The sequence below is a fragment of the Dendrobium catenatum genome, unplaced genomic scaffold (assembly GCF_001605985.2).
Source record: "Dendrobium catenatum unplaced genomic scaffold, ASM160598v2 fragScaff_scaffold_54, whole genome shotgun sequence".
Classification (NCBI taxonomy): Eukaryota; Viridiplantae; Streptophyta; class Magnoliopsida; order Asparagales; family Orchidaceae; genus Dendrobium; species Dendrobium catenatum.
The window spans coordinates 236,246-254,236 of record NW_021318516.1 but is presented as its reverse complement, the minus strand read 5'-3'; the positions used below and the strand labels follow the sequence as shown (position 1 = coordinate 254,236).

At 35.4% G+C, this 17,991-nt stretch overlaps 1 protein-coding gene across 1 annotated transcript in view; it reads right to left on the bottom strand.

Moving 5' to 3' along the window:
- Positions 1 to 12,568, bottom strand: part of LOC110095073 (ATP-dependent Clp protease proteolytic subunit 3, chloroplastic-like) — a gene marked incomplete at its 5' end in the record, with an annotated part of 14,194 nt that extends 1,626 nt beyond the window's left edge. The window contains 2 exon segments of the mRNA XM_028694561.1: positions 1,188 to 1,363; positions 12,454 to 12,568. Of these exon segments, the coding sequence (XP_028550394.1) occupies positions 1,188 to 1,363; positions 12,454 to 12,568 (291 nt within the window).
- Between the last annotated feature and the right edge of the window lie 5,423 nt (positions 12,569 to 17,991).

Genomic DNA, 17,991 nt, shown 5'->3' with positions numbered 1-17,991 from the left:
CACTTAATCTGAAATTTAATTTCAGATTTCCATTCTCTCTCCCCAAATTGATTTGGGGTTTAATTAATCTTGTCACCTAGGCAAATAAATGGCATTTACGTTTCACATCATCTGGACTACTTAAAAAAAGAAGAAGAAAAAGAAAAGAGACTAGAGAGAGAACTCAGAAATCATTCATTTCATAATAAGTTTTTACAACTAGAGATGTATTTATAATACTTAGGTAGACCAACATATCACTAAAGAACTAGTCTACTTAAAATAAGTAAAAGAAATACTATTACTAGTGTTTTATTACATTTGTGGACCCATTTGTCATTTATGTTGCCAAAACTATGTTGTTGTTATTTGCGAGCTGTGAAATGTGTTTGTTCCTTCTTCTTTGATAGATTTTCATAGTTGCTGATTGTCCTGCCATATTTATAGCCTATACTTCGCATCTAGATGGTACAATTTTCTCTTAAATAAGTAAATTGACACTTTACTCTTAGAATAGCCAAATTTAGTACATTGATTAACTCATTTATATATAATATTAAGGTAACTAATGGTAAGTAGAGATCAATTTTTTTTTCTACAATTACATTTAAACTTTTGAGAGAATTCCTGAGATGAATGAGAGCAAGAATTAATGTGTACCTTTACTGAAAATGAATATGTGACGCACACCCCATTCTAATGAAGCATACCAATTGGGTATTTCACCTCACTAGTAGGAATAGATATGATCTTGAAATTTCATAAATTTTGGTACTGTTCTATCTTTTATGGCGATTCTAAAGTGAATGACCTTAATTTGCCAACTGGATGTAATATGACATTAAAAAAAGGCAAACTAAAATAGTTTTTAAAACTTTCCATCCATATAGAAGAATAGTCTATCCGATTTTTTTTTTCTACATGTAAACATTCCTTAAGCATACCAAATTTACAGGTTTGACTTCAAGCTTGTAAGCATCAAACAAAAATATGGGGCATGGGAACTAGCAAGTATTTATATGGGTCGTCACTATAGATTTAGAGACAACAAGGCCAAGTAAAATCTCAGACTATAAAAGAGAAAAAAGATATATAAAAAACTTGTAATGCAAGTGAATTTATATCATTTATAGGTCAGTTATTTTGCTCTCCTCCTCCTACTAACTGGAAAAATAATAAAAAAATTTGAAAAAGAAGAGCTTTCTCACTCTGCCACCAGCTGTTCCAAGTGGTTGATGTATCATAACTCTAGCATTTGGCATACAAAATCTCTTTCCTTTAGTTCCAGCAGCGAGCAAAAAGGCACCCATTGATGCTGCAAGACCCAAGCAAACAGTAGAAACATCAGCTTTGCACAACTTCATGGCATCATATATCCCCATTCCTGTTAGTACATGCAAGAAAAATATTATGCCAATATTAGGATATACCCAGATCAAAACTAATGAAAATTTTACATAAATTAAAAAGCAAACTAATGGGTGCCATCAAAACTCCATCAGCTCAAAATAAAAAAGCCTCAGAAAAAGTAAAAAAAAATTCATTGTGAAGCTAAGAGTGATAATATGTGAATTCAATTTGAAAGTAAGGAGCCCTGCATTTAGGTCTTCCTAATTCAACTAGGAAAATGGTATATATGTAGCCTTTGGTAGTATAGAATCTAAACTGCATATTTAATTAAATAAGGATTTAACGTATTACATTTTGGTTTATGTTTTATGGTATGAAGCTATGATAAGAGGAATAATAGTTTGTATTCTGACCGAGGAAATTATGGTGATTTAGTTTTATACATGTCTTATCCATACATTTGGTCTGTAGGAATTGAGCAAGGGTGACTTGATGTTAAGGTCAATGAGCCTGTCAACCTAACCTAATTAATGTGGATAATTGCATTTTTAATTAAGAGTATTATTTCATTCCTCTAGACTTGTTGCATTTGGTCTATATATGTTTAGTTAAGCTTATATTCATAGATTGCTCAAAATGGAAAAGCTATAATATGATGTCTTCTGATTCTTTAATGTTCTTCACCTTGTCATGTGTGTATCTATAATGCCACACAATCATATAACATTCTCAACCGCCATGATCATAGTTCATGATTTTGACCTCATGATTGTGCAATATAGTAATACAATTCTAGGTCAAAAATCCCTTTAGCTGGAGACACCAATGTAACCAACTTTAAACTGACTGCCATTGAGAATGACAACCGTATGAACTACATCTCACTTTTGATAGGGCGTGTATCAATCGATGATGAGTTAGGTACCTTCTCGTTCTTGAGAATTATAGATGTATGAAGTACATAACGCTTCTTCCGCCAGGGAATATATTTTCCAATGGTGGGTTTACTCCATGATAGGCTAGTGTTAATAGGGATCCAAAGAATAAACCTAAATTATTTACCTTGTAATTTAAAATCTATGCCACTTTATGTTATGAGCCATGAAGATGATGAGGATATTCAAATGTTTTGGTCATATTTTTTGAAATCAAAGGATATGATAATTGTTACTATCACTCTACAATCTAATGTTATAATAATGATGACTACAATAAATGCCATATTTGTGTACATATACTTACAATGTTCAATGATTAGAATGCATACTGTGTTCACTATTATTTAATATATATATAATACCATAATTTGTTTATGATCATTTTCAAAAAAATCTCTAATGGAGTAGATTAGTTATTAAGAGAATTTTGTGTATAGTTGGTGGGAGCACCCTTCTTTATAAATATATAAATATGGTAGATGTACAATGTAGCTATAGATACTTATGGTTCAAATGTTGACACGTCTTAGAAGAAAAAACAGCAAACAACAATATAAAAACTCCAGTAAAACCAAAACAGTGGCTGGTTTTTTATTAAAACTTTAATAAGAACAAACAAGATGCAGGTGATCTACAATTTGAGAGGTAGATCGGCTTTCCTAATCAACCTACATGCTATTGGAAAGCCCTCAAAGAAAATAACTGCAACAAAAACCCACAAAACTCATCTATAACATGATCTAAACCCAAGATAACTCCCCCTTAAATAGCCCTAGCCGCCATAATACAAATAGAACATTCATAAACAATTAAACATAATTCAGGAAACCTTCCTAAACAATTTAATACTTCCTAAATAGTATAAACATAATTTAGAAAACCTTCCTAAATAATTAAACATGATTTAGGAAATCTTCCTAAACAATTAAACATGATTTAGAAAACCCTCCTAAACAATTAAATAATTCCTAAGTAGTATAAACATAATTTAGGAAACCTTTCTAAGCAATTAAACATGATTTAAGAAACCATCCTAAACAATATAAACATAATTAAGAAACATTTCTAAACAGTTTCCCCTTAATTATGAATCTTCTTAAGCAACTTCCCTTGATTAGGAACCTTCTAAATATCTACCTGATGAGGACATCGATCCAAAGTCCAAACATTTGTATAGCCGGAAGCATCACCAATCGGTGGCCACGATTCAGAGCTTATTTTTCTAGTTGTTTATGCATAAGCTCTTAATTGTAATTCCATTGTCAATCACTTTTAATTTTCTTAAGAAGCTCCTTCGCATGTGGTATCACATCACTACCCCTTGGACCCACAAGGTGACCCCCACCCCCCAAAAAAAACGTATCATGTGTTATTCTACAGTCTGTTGGATTCTTAGAATTTTGATGTTAATAAGGATAAATATTATAATGAGGACCGTATGATAATGTATTTGGATGTCATAGATGTAAAATTTATATTTTGCGATCATGTTGAATGAAAATATCAAAGTTTATAAGCTATTTTATAATTTGGATGATATTATATGAAAGCTATAATTAGCCTATTTTTATACTCATAATTGAGGATATTATCTGTTTTATTTCTTACTTTTTATATTCACCTAGTTTCCTATATATAGGCACTCTTCTCAATTGAAAAAAAAAAAGTTTTACACTCTTCAATGTTGTATCAAAACAAGGTTAATCCTAGCCCTAGAAACCATTCACCAACATCACATAAGCCCTTACACACTTGCTCGTTCACTGGCTTACGCATGACCCCCACTCCAATAGCTTGATTTTGAGTCTATTGGTTTCCTCATTCTTGATCCACGAGCACACCTGTGCCGCTACGTTCACTCTTCTGCTATCATGTTTCTCACATACACTCATAGTTGCATAGCTTGCGTTCATGATGCCCAAGTCTGCTTGCTTGTGCTACTTTGCTCCTATTCACTCAACATGCATCTTTACTCACAATCCATCACTTATGCTAGCATAAGCTAGCTCCCAAACTAGCACATGAGACCATTCTTGTAGTTTATCCAGTTGCGTCATCTCTCTTTTCCTAATTAGGTTTTTCCCTTCTAGGACTTTCACCCATTTCCATGATATGATTTATCTCTTAGATTAATTTTGCATCTCTCCCCATGGTGTAATTGCCCCTATATTGACTTTAATGGTAAAAATTATATTTTGTGGTTGACGGCTTTCTATGCTATTATTTGTTCTCAAGACAAACTTCAATATTGATGTTTCTCCTACGAATTTTGATGACACTATCAAATTTTCTAAATGACTATATTTTGATTATGCTATCCTCACTTGGTTAGTTAATAGCCTTTAACCATAAATTGCAACGATTGTCATGTTCCAAGGCTCTACAAAGAAAATGTAGACTTTCTTCCGTCACTATTTCTAGAAAAAATAATATTTCTTATGTCTACACCCTATATTATGAGACTTCTTTCCTTTAAAAACATAATTTATCTCTCCAAGAATACTTATGTACCTTACAAGGGGAGTGGGATGAACTTCTCCAATATAGGTCATTTTCCATGTATTCGATCATCTGGCAAAGATAAACTAAGAATTTTTTTTGTTGCTAGATGTTTATCCAAATACTAATTTTTTCCTCCAACATATTCAATCACAAATGATGGCTGAGTCTACCATTCCCGGCATATTGCCACTACTCTCTCACAAGTTCTTCAAGTTTTGTGCTCTTGCCTCCTTCTCAGCCAGTACATGGCCAATGTATCCCTCGACAAGGCATTATATTAGTTATGGTGGCTGAACTAATGACAGCAATGGCCGGAGGGGTAAATCATTTTCCTAATGCACTCATTATAAGCATGCTAATCATCCCTGAAAATTAGTGGCGGGCTAAGTTTGGTTATCCTTCATCTACTCGACCTTTATATAATTCTAACAATTTTTGCAACTTCCACCTCTAACACACACTTCTTCTAGATCAATCACTTGGTCTCAAGAGAATTATGACTTTCTCGTTTAATGCTCTTCGGCATGTATTTGCTTCTCATGTTAAATCCACACTAGTTCTACCGCAACTTCTTTTCTAGTACACATTTTGGATTCAAGAATCTATTGCATCTTCACCTATGACAAGTAATTGCCACTTGTTCTTTTCCCTTAACACGTCCTTTATCCCACCTATTCTCATTGTTGATGGTTCCCCTTCCCTTACGTAAAAAAAAAGCTTTATTTATCTCTCTAAGAGCTTAATCTCTCCCAGATGTATTATATTCCCCTAAACTTCCTATAAATTTACTTTCAATCCATTGACTTACTCGTACTCAAAGTTTCTTTGCAATGTATTATCATTCTCAATATGTTGTTCTATCTTAGTACAAAGAAGATGACTGCTGAAGGTGTTGAAATTGGTGGAATCTACTATATGAACCCTACAGTCTCAAGTCTTCCCTCCAACCATCACTCCATATAAATGGCATTTTTATTTGGGTCAAGCTCCACCAAAGCATCTTTGGGTGTTTGTTCCCACCTCCCTCTCAAATTTGATTGTAATGCTTTCGAGCTTGGTAAACTTCATCAAGTGCCTATTCCAACCTCCATGCCAAACCCTAGTAGTGTCCTCCATATATTTGGGGCCTAAGTAACATCTTTAACGATCTAGGTGTTAAATATTTTGTTACATTTTATTGATGATTAGTCTCATTTTAACTTGGGTTTATTTACTTAAGTGCTAATTCAATATTTTATTTGTATTTCACATCTTTTATCAAAAAATTAAAGTTCAATTTTCTACTATAACTAAAAATCTTCAAATTAATAATGCTTTAGAAATTATACAAACTCAGTTTAAATCATTTTGTGTTAATAATAAAATTATTCACCAGACCTCATATTCCTACACATCTTAATAGAATGGATTTATTGAGCGTAAGCATCATCATTTACTAAATGTAGCCTGGACATTGATGTTCCATACAAAAAAATCCACGTCAATTCTAGGTTGATAACGTGTTGGTTGTTTGCTATCTCATTGATTGGTTCCCTTCAATCGTTCTTGGGAATGACCCCCTTCTCCATCATGTATCCTGGACAATCCTCATTTCCTATAACGTCTATATTTTTTAGCTGACTTTGTTTGGTTCATTCCTTTCATGCTGATGAAAAACTCTCTCTAAACAGAAATTCATGAATCCCTCTTTCGACTCTTCTCCACATATTACTCATCCTCCTGTAGCCAATATGCTACTTTTCTCCTAACCTCCATGCATATATGTGTTGGCCTCACCTGCCATCTATAACAACTCCAATCACATAGTTAGATACAACTACAGATGGTCATCCTGAAGAAATTTCTGTTCTCCATTGCTCAATGCCCTACAAAAAGGTGAAATCCATTATATTGATTATCTTATTATTATATGTCGTTTGACCATCTTTCCTCTAGCATTCATCATTTTATCTAGTTTTCATTCAATTCTATTTGTAGGAGATATTAAGGTACTACGGAATATCTGATGGAAACAAACTATAGATGGTGAAATGTCTATCTTGCTTAATCAACAAACATGGTATCTAATGACACCTCATCCTGGAATTATCAATGAAGATTAACAATTTCTTCAAAAAGATGTCAGCAATTCTTCCTTTATGAAAATCTAACTAAAGCTATACGTATGGAGCTTATGTCTGTGTATGTTGATCAAAGAGTTCAAAATACATAAACTCAATAAGTTCATTTATTGACTTAATCAAAGTTCTTGAGCTTGGTTCGATGAATTTTGAAAGGTTCTTGCTAAGTTGATCTTCATAGAAAATAAGCAAATCATTCCATCTTTGTCAGACATAATTCATCATGAAAACTTATCTTGACAACATCCTTCTCTTTAAAAGTGATTAAGATGGAGTCACTGAGGTAAAGCAATATGTACTAAAATTATTTGTTTGTTTAAGATATAGGCTGACCCAAATATTTCTCGAGGATCGATTTTGTCTACAACAACAAAAATTTCTTGCCACAAAATAAGTGTATGACTAACATTGAATAAATTTGTTGACTAGGTTACAAACTAGTTGAAACTTCTACTGACACTTTAAAGATTATATATAAAGAGGAATATTTGAAGATCTCTCTCATTATGGACGGTTGGTTGGAAATTTGATATTTATTACCATCATTATACCATATATAATATTTGTTGTTGGAGTTGTAAGTCAATAAATGCAAACTTCTAAACAGGACCATTGTTCACACGCATCAAGAAACAACTAGAAAAAGAACTTGTATGTATTAAAAATGGACATGTTAACGTGCAAGCTTTCTCTAAACCTGATTATGTTAGATCTAATGATGATAGAAATCCACATCAAGCTAATGTATCTTGTATAAGGAAATTTAGTAACATTGAAGAGCAAGAAACAAATAGTAATGGCAAGATCAAGTGTTGAGATAACATCAAGAGCCATGGCACAGTCTAAATGTGAGATGATTTTTGGGTCAAAACTGTCCTAAGAGGAAATTAGTTTTCCAATTTCTCAACGTATGGTCTTCCATTCTGATAACTATGTTGCTATCTACATATCTAATATTTTCTTTCATGAAAGAACAAAACAAATTGAAGTTAATCGTCATTTTTTAGATAAAGAATATAATATAAGAAAATCATTACAACTCATATTCCCAACTTAGAACAAAAAAATAGTTTTTACCAAGGCTTTGGACCCACTTCAAGTTTCCAAGCTAAGTACCAAGCTAAAGCTAACAAATATTACTCCTTATTAGGAAAAAGGAAAAAAAATTATGAAGGATTTTGATGGACCTGGCGATTTGTTTGGGAGGGAATCATGAAGTTTTCTGATCAAAAGAGAACTGTTTAGGAAGGTTATTAATCAAAGGAGAATTATTTAGGAATGTTTAAATTGTAATTGGGAGGAAATTATTTAAACAAGAGATTTAATTTGAATTCAAAATTTTAAAGGAAATTATTTAGGGAAAATGAGGAGGAATTAAGGGGGATTGTTTAGGAAAAATTTAATTAAAATCGGGAGGGAATTAATTTAGGAAATAAATCTAATTTGAATTCAAATTTGAGATGGAATTATTTTATGGAAAGAGGACTGATTTGAGAAGGAATTATGGGAATCTATTTAATGCTAACAATAGGGTGATTTCAGGATGATGTTTTGATTTTGCTGAAATTAGAATTTCTTAGGTTGTGAGGGCTCTAGTCGCCGACTAAGGATTTGGGAGAGCCGAATCTTCCTCTCCAATTGAAGATCCAACTGTATCTTGTTGTTTTCTTTTATATAGCTTGCAATAAAAAAATGTTTTGGTGTGTTCTTAATTTCTTATTTCCGTTCATTGATTTCAAGGAAATTGTATCCATTTCCTATTAAATGGGTATCAGAGCTCTTTTTTGGGACCTATGAAGGCAACGAAAGTTGATGCATTGGAAGAGCGTCTTAAAGAAAAAGTTGGTCAACTCAAATCGGCGTTTGAGGACAGAATGACATTAATGGAGGAAAATTTTTTCAACCAAGAAGGAATGATAAGGAAACTATTAGAACTTCACACCCAACCAACAACATCAGAGGCGAGAGCATAGTTGATTGAACTGGGAAGTGAGGGAAACCCTAATATAGGGACAGTGAGGGAGGATCGGGAGGTAGAAGTGATGTGAAACATACAAGTGAACAAGAATTGCTTTTGGAAATTAACAATAATTTGAAAGTTAACTTTGCTAATTAAAAACTTATGTTTCACCAAGTCGAATCCTTAGAAGTCTCCGTTAGGAGATTAAGTAATAGCAAGCGATTACACGGAGAATAACTAGATGAATGCAAATAACATAAAAAACAATATAATAAAACTAATAGCAATGAAACAAAAATCCACGGTATAACATCAAGAAGTGTTCACCATGAGTTCCTTCACTCTCGATCTTGAAATTGGGCTTAGCGGAGAAAGGGTAGAAGCAACCCTAATGATACCACCACAAGACAAGTGATGCGTAGGGTCTTATTCGCCGGAGAAGTAGCCGAGGAGGAGAGGTTGTTGGTCGGCCGACGATTTGCTAAGGTCCCATGAGTTGTTGCCCTTCTATCATCTCGGGCCTCTCGGCGAGGCAATAGAGTATGCAGTTGACGTAGCTTTCCACTGAATCTTCGTAGTCCCAATCCGGATCATAGAAAGGAGAAAGTAAGATGTCGATCTTTCCTTGAGCGTTATAGGCAAATCCGTGGTCGACCTCAGGGTCGGCCATACACCAATGGTAGAAGGTAAGAAGGAGCTTGTCTCCTTTTCTTGGCTTCAAAAGTCATGAGAGGTTTAGGGTTTCCAAGAGAGATGAGGCAAGTGGAGGGGGCGGCCAAGGAGAGAGAAAGGGACGACTTGGGTTATGTGGGATTTAGGTTTAGGGTTAAGATAAGAGGTATTAATAAATCTGAAATTAATTTCATATTTAAGTAATTTTGGAATGAATTGAATTTGGAAATTAATTTCAAAATTCAAATAAGGCTAAGGCTTAAAGGGAAAATCAATGGAGAGCCCAATGATGGAGTCGGCGGCTTGAAGAGAGGAAGGAGGGAATTGGGGAGGGTTTTAAAAGTTTCCAAACAAGTCTTTTAAATTAGGAAGGCTAATAATAAATCCAATCTAATGTAATTTTAAATTGGATTTATAATTAAACACTTTCCTGATTTAGAATTTGTAAATATGGAAAGTATTTGAAATTCAAATTTGAATTTCAAATAAATCCTAATCTTTCCTTGCTTGCTTGAGCTAATTTAAGAAACCATTAAGATTATTGAAATCATCTTTACGGTAGGGAGCATGGATGTGGGCCAGCGGCAAGGGGGAAGATGGGTTTGGCGTCGGGTGGGGGTGGGGAGGGAAACTAGGGATCAAAGGGATTGAGTGATGGGGGAGGGGTGGTCGGTGGTTGGGGCCGGGTAAGCTTACGGCTAGTGGTTGGGGGATATGTGGGGGGATCGGTCGGTTGGAAGAAAGAACAAGGGAAAACAAAAGAAAATAGACCATGAGCCACGGACTCTTCCAATGACTGATGGGTATTACACTCGCCCTCACCTCGGGCTCTCTCTTCTCTCTAGTGCACACACAAGAAGAATAAGAAGAAGACAAAATCAAAATTTCATTCAATCATTCATTGCCCTTTTACAAAGCATAAGAACGCTATATATAGGTCTTAACTACAAAGAAAAGAAAAGTACTCAAATGCCCTCAGGGCTACAATAAGAAAACATTCCCCCATAGGGATAAACTAGGAAAACTGAAATGCAAAATAAATAAAACATAAATTACATCAAAAGCAAACTCTGAATCGTAGCCTTCAATCTACGATTCCGTCGCTGGTACACATGTCATAATCTCTGAGCGATGTTCTCATCAAGAAGTTTTGGGGGAAGAAGAAGAAATGCCATCTTTGGAGCCACTTCCAAGGAGGGAAAATGGTGAAGAAGTGGGATTTTTGGTGGAGATGAAAAATTGGGAAGGAGAAGAAGATGGGAAGAAGATAGAAGCATCAGACATAGTCCAGCCACTCCTACAGCAGTATCGAGAGGTGTTCCAGCTAGTTCAGGGGTTGCCTCCTTCATAGGAATGCGAGCATGTGATCATCTTGAAGGAAGAAGTCTCACCTATAAGTATTCCTCTATATCATTCGACCCTAAACAAGAAGGATGAGATCGAGATATTTATTAGGGAGATGCTGGGGTAAGGGATCATTCGACCCATTATCAGTCTATTTTTAGTCCAGTGCTACTAATAAAATGCTACAGCAGTAGTTTCCTTTGTTCCACTTTGAGGACAAGATGACACTTTGGGAGAGAAATATTGATGGACTGGGTGATTTGATTGGGAGAGAATCATGAAGTTTCCTAATCAAGAGAGAACTATTTAGGAAAGTTAGTTTAAATTATAATTATGAGGGAATTATTTAAACAAGAGATTTAATTTGAATTCAAAATCTAAGAGAGATTTATTTAGGAAAAACGATGAGGAATTAAAATGGGATTGTTTAGGAAAATTTTAATTACAATTGGGAGGGAATTAATTAGAGAAATAAATCTAATTTGAATTCAAATCTAAAGGGAATTATTTAGATAAAGAGAACTAATTTGGGAGGGAATTATGGGAGCCTATTTAAGGCTAACAATAGGGTGATTTCAGGATGATGTTTTGGAGTTTGCTAAATTTAGTTTATTCATTAGTTATTTCGGCTCTAGCCAGCGTCTAGGGATTTGGGAGAGCCGGATCTTCCTCGTCAATTGAAGATCCAATTGTATCTTGTCTTTTCTTATATAAATAATCCAATAAAAATTGTTCTTGAGTGTTATTCTTCTTCGTTTACTTGTTACCGATTTCTGTTTTGTTGAAATTATAAATTCAACCAAGGAATTTCACAAGTTCTGATATTGGCACATTCTTTTGAATTGTATTTTGTTGAAGAGGGGAAAATTTTAGTATATTCTATATAGGCAAATATGGTGGCTGATTAAGGCAAGAAAAAGCAGAGAATATCATCAATTATGAGGATAAAAACATGCATTAAAACATATACATGGTTAATTGGCTAATAACGCTTTCCTCTATTACTACCAATCTCACACCTTTTAACTACTAACCTTGTTACTTAGCTTGGATGTGAATCCCCCTCAAGCTGAGTTGATTTCCATCATGATTTCAATTTACATTGAATGTAATGAATAATTGTAAAAGATCAAGCATGTAACACGCAAATTTTATGTGCATATTGCATGATTTTTTTTTTTTAATTTGCATCTCATATTAAAACTACATAAGAGATTCTAAATGCTAAAATGGCCTACATCACATAGAATTCACAACTCAACAAAGTTTGTCAAGATTAAGGAACTCAATGTTATTATAAAATAAAAAATTAATATTTTTATTCTATAAGAAATCATAGTTGATGTTACTATATATATTTGCTAAAAGTAAGCGCCAAAGGTTAGAATGGGTTGCATTATCAAAATGGAACTAACAATGCATAAAAAAACTCATAATTCTGCAATCTTTCAATTCAGCAAATTATTTTTAATGGCCTAGGCAAGTTAATGCAATAAGTAAACCACAATAACCGATGAAAATCAAAAGTTGGCCAGTTTTAACATTTAAAAAAATAATAATAATAATAATTTAAGAACATGGGATATACCAGATGTGACAGAACCACCAGGCGAATTTATAAATAGTTTGATATCCTTCGTTTGATCCTCTGCATCTAAAAATAATAGTTGGCTGACAATCAAATCAGCAGTTATATCATCCACCTATCATGAACAATAATAAAGAGTAATAAATGAGAAAGGAGATAGAAAAAGAAACAAAAAAAAAAGATTTGATCTCTCCTCAAAATTCAGCTAACAAGAAATCAAATCAGCAGTCATATCATCCACCTATCATGAACAATAGTAAACAGGAATAAATGAGAAAGGAGATAGAAAAAAAAAGGTTTTGGTGATGAGACCATCGGAAGATCAACGGCTACGATCTGGAGTTTATTTTATTTTTGATGTGTCTTATGTACTAATTTATTTTATATTCCTGTTTTTTCTCATTTTACCCATAGAGGTGGTTATGTGATGTTGTAGCCCGAAGGACATTTAGTCTTTGTTTCTTTTCTTGTCATGAGGCCTATTTATAGGCAAGCTCTCTTGTAATTTGGGATGAGGATTGATTAATGAAAATTTTCCTGTGTTTCTTCTTCTTCTTCTTGTGTGGGTTTAAAATTGCGCAATATGAGGCTCGCCTTGAGGCTCGCCTAGAGGCCCGCCTTTGCGCAATTCTAGTAAAAAACGCCTCGATACTTACGCCTCGAGTTTTTTTTATGAGGCTTGCGCCTCAACTTGGTTGAGGCCCGCCTCGCCTCACTGGCATAAATTCTTAAATTTCAATTTGATCTAATTTTAAATTAGAGATGGTCGTTTATTCTCTTTCCTATTTAGCAAACCTTGTTGGAAACTTCTTAAAATCCTCCCCACACCCCTCCTCCTCTCTTGATACCGCCAGCCTCCCCATTAATGGGCAATTTCCTATTGCTTCCAATTAAGGCTCTATCCCAATTTAATTTGAATTCAAAATTCAAATTAAATACTGCCAAATCCACTTAAGATCTGAAACTAATTTCAAATTTGGCTAAAATATTCTCTCTTACCCGCCACCTTCCCTATTGCTCACCCTATTAATTCCCATCAAAAGTGCCACCCCTATCTAGTCCATTCAGTGGAAAATTCCCAAACTCCTCTTGCAGCCACTAAATTCCTGCACAAGAGTTTCACGTTCCAGCTGTCCTAGATGTCCAATTTGCTAGTCTGCTTCTTCACAGCTTGCTGCCAAGAAGAACCAACCAAGTTTCCTCACTGTTCTGCGACCTAAAGTCACCCCGATAGCTGTCCCGAAGCCCTCCAAGGGCTGTTACAGGTTTTTCTGCCATTACAACTGCTGTCCAGTGAATTGGAGAGATCACCATTGTTGTCCACTAATATCAAAATCAGCAAGCATAATTGTCTGGGATGACGTCGTAGCTGCTGTCCAGCAATTCGACAGGCTTCCTTGCACCACACCCTCACCCGGGAGGCCCCAACCTCTGTCCATAATTCCATACTTATTCCATACGGCTGTCCAGATCTCGTAGATTAAAGAGGTGGCTGATTTGAGGTCATCCACCATTGGTTACTGCTTGAAATTGGCGAACTCTTTACCTAATCCTTTATTTCCTTAGTCAATCTATTTTGTGGTTTAATTGATTCCTAAGAAATCTTGTTAATTGTTCTCCGCTTAGTCCTAAAGTTTAATGAGTTGAGTGAGAGGATTTCATTAGAGTGACTAATCTTATTGTTAGCATTGAGATTTATTGTTGAAACCATTCATGTATGCAATGTTAGATTAAATTGATTATTTTATGATAACTCATATACCTGCATGTTGGCCTCATTTTTGTATGAGGTCTCTAATGGGATCCTAAAATCAACTCAAACTCAAGTCTATTCATATCTCAAGCCATCTATACCTCAATCAAACCCAGACTCAAATCCTAAGTTCAAAGGTCTTGTCCTAAAGGCTTTTTCCAGTGAATTTTCAAACACTTTAAAACCCTGTCAAATGATCTTTGATTCAGGGTCTGTCAATTTCATATTGATGGGACATGTCTCTAGAGGCAACCCTCCAAATTTGAGTCCATTCTGAGGTTTCTAACCCCATAATCTAAATCAAAATCCAAAGGCTGTAAAACCTTCAGATATTTACAGCCTACGCCACTGGACTTGCCACCTAGAAGATCCTGACCTTGGAGCTTCCTCCAAAGCCTCCAATCACTTCCAGACCATTAATCCTGACATGTTGATCAACAAACTGCATTTTTCTGGATTCATTTCAACCCCCAGTGGACCTGAGGCCAAAATGACTAAAATGCCCTTAAGGAGTGTCAATAGTCACTTTGAACCAAATGACCTCCAAACTGAATGCAACCACCTCCAGCAGATTTCAAACATCAAACCAAACCTGTTGGACCCATTCCCAGACTCTGAGTCAACATTGATTGACCAAGTCAACCTAGTTGACTTAAGAAGCCCTTTAAGGATCCAAACATGTAATTTGAATGAAATGACATCTCTAAGCCATGGAACCACTTCTATTGGCCTTCAAATGTAATTTCAAATTTTGTCCAGCCTGATCCTAGACCCTAGGTCAACTAGGTTGACCCAGTCAACCTAGGTTGACCCATACTCCCTTAAGGTTCTTAATGGATCATTTTCACCCATTTAGCCTATCTAACCCATATCAAGGCCTTGAATACTTTCTAATCCATGGTGTTAATGTGCCTTAAACCATCATCAGTCAAATCTAAATCAAGTTGACCAAGTCAACTTAACAAATTTGGTCAAATCCACTCTAAATTTCCATACCAAACTCAAGTCCCAATCCCTTCACTTGGCCTTTGTTCTAAATCAATCTAACTAGCTCTTGAGGCCATTTGGCTGCCACCTCAGGAGTCAACATGATCAGTTGACCAATCAACAGTTGGTCAACAAACCTTTAAATGGCCAAACCTATGAGCTTGAATTAATCCACTCCATCTTAATCTCCTCCAAACCCTTCAAACAGCTCACTAGACTCCTTCACTGCCACCTAACCAGTCAACAAGTCAAGTTGACCGGTCAAACAGTCAAACTAAGTATTCAAATGCTCAAACTCCTCAAACTGACCCATCAAGCCTTATCCAGTCCAAACCAGGCCCATCCAGCCATTGGAAGGGACTCCACAGCCTACTTTGATGCCAACTCAATAAGCCTTGACCCCCATTGACCAGTCAAATAGTCAATGGGAGCTCAAATGAGCTTACTTGGTCAAATCCGGCCAGCTCAACTCTCCAGCCCGAACCAAGCCTGTCCAGCTCATAAAACCGACTCCAGAAGCTTCTTGGGGATTAACCCTACCCAGCCCAGGGCTTGTTTCAAGCCCAGCCAGCTCGGATGGTCCCCTCGCATGTGAGGACAAGCCAAGGGAGTGGCCAGCTCATCCTGCCCCGTACAGCACATCCTCTGCCTCCTAACCACCTTAGACAGGTGTCCAGCATCCAAGGCACGTCCCTGAGCGATCCTGACTGTCTCTTTTGGCTCCAGCAGCTGGAATAGGGTAGGAGGCGGGAGAGCTCATTCCAAGCTATCTGGCATTCCAGTCACTCCCCAGAGCTCTCTAGTATTTCGTTTTGAAATCCCTGAGCTCTACTTTCATTTCTCCATCGTTCCTTGCTGACAGAAGCTCGCCAGAGAGAAGATCGACGGTGATCTGAAGCCACCTCCATCCAAGCTCCCTCAACTCCGTTTCCAGTGATCCTCCGAGCTTGAAGTCCGAAGGAGATCAACACGTGGACAATCTACAAGTTCAACCGTGTTTAAATCAACCAAATCCATTCATTATATCTCGGTATATCCTAAACCCTAGGTGTTTATCTAGTTTTTAAATAACATCCTATATATTGCATCAATGGCTTAGAAAACTATTCCCCATTCCTCCATAGATCCTAGTTCACCTATGTTTAAAATTTCAACATTTTTCATCCAGTAATTCCTGAGAACGAAATGAAAAAATGATCCTAGGGTTCGCAGTTTTGGCGGAGGAAGAAGATAGGTCCGCAGCCGTTGGATCTGTCCTGTTTAGATCAACGGCTGTGATTAAACCAGGTTTAAGCCTCATCTCGACCACGATTTAGCCAGATCGTCAGCGGGCTAAATCCTGGCCATCCGTTCAAACCGCGGGATCTCGCCAGATCGTCCGATCGTTTTGGATCGAACTTAATCCCGCGGGCCTGATCTCGACGGTTAGATCAGAATCGCGGTAGATCCAACGACCTAAGATCCTGCCGCGCTGGATAAGTGGCGGGCCCCGTTTGACCGCCGTCGTCTGCGTGGATATCCCAGCTGCCGCCGCATGTCCCGGGTCAGCGCCGCCGTTTGACCCGGCTAATTAAAACTCTATTTTAATTCAGAAAATGTCCAGAACTTCATAATTGCAACATAATTTCATTTCTGATCCAATTTTGGAGTTCTTGAGCTTGTTTTGTTCATATTATTAAGAACTATATTTTAAAAATAAGTAAAAATTACTTTGATTAGTAATTTAAATAATACAGAAAATCTAATTTTATTTTTTTAATAAAAATATACAAATTATTTTTGGCTGAAACTTGGCAGAGAGGTTTTAGGGTCTGGGATTGATGTCACATAATTTTCTTAAGCCATTTTGATGCAATATCACTTAGTTTATGAATTTACAAAAACCTAGGTCAAGGTTTGATTTGATTTGGATTTTTGGAAATGCATAAATAATTCAATCTAAATCCAATTCATGCATGTTAGGGCTCTATGGATTCAGTGAGAAGTCACATTCCACTGAATATTATTCTAGATTATGATCATGTATAGTTAGAGCCAAATTTTCTTTCAATGTTATGGGTTTAAATATATATAATTGTTATACTATACATGATTTTTGTATCAAATTTAAATGAATTGGGCTTGAGGATGTTCTCTATGCCTCAAATCCTTTCAATTCATATTGATACTTCTAGTCTTTTATAGTTAATCATTGAAGTTCATAGGTTAACATGTAGCCTATGAATTTAATGATTTACTATAATCATTCCATAGGGTATTAGGACACTATTTCATTGTTCATGATTGTTGTGGTGTGATATTAATTAGTGTCCAAAGGGTTAGAAGAACTTGATTGCTTGCCTATAATTTAGTAACATTAAGGACAACAATTAGCTAACTTAGCCACATTTAGGGAGAACTACACACATCCCTTTGGGATGAAACTTAAACTTAGAAAACTTATGTCATATACCTTTTGATCAAATATACATCGATTTGACATTAATTAATCTTATAACAACTAGTAGATTAAGGATCTTTTTCTTTTGTTGTAATAAACCTAAATAAATCGGATAAAATCCTAAAAAATCTAAATCAATCTCATTCAATTCTAATCAACTCAAAATCAAACGTACAATCATTCAAAATCAAAACAAAGAATTAAATCTCATTAAATCTAAATCAACCTTAATTAACCTTTAATTAAATATTAACTAAATAAATACATTAAAAATTCATTTAAAATTTAAATAAAATATCAAAAATATGAAATAAACCCATTTAAAATCAAATCAAACCAGAAATGTATTAATTTTAAT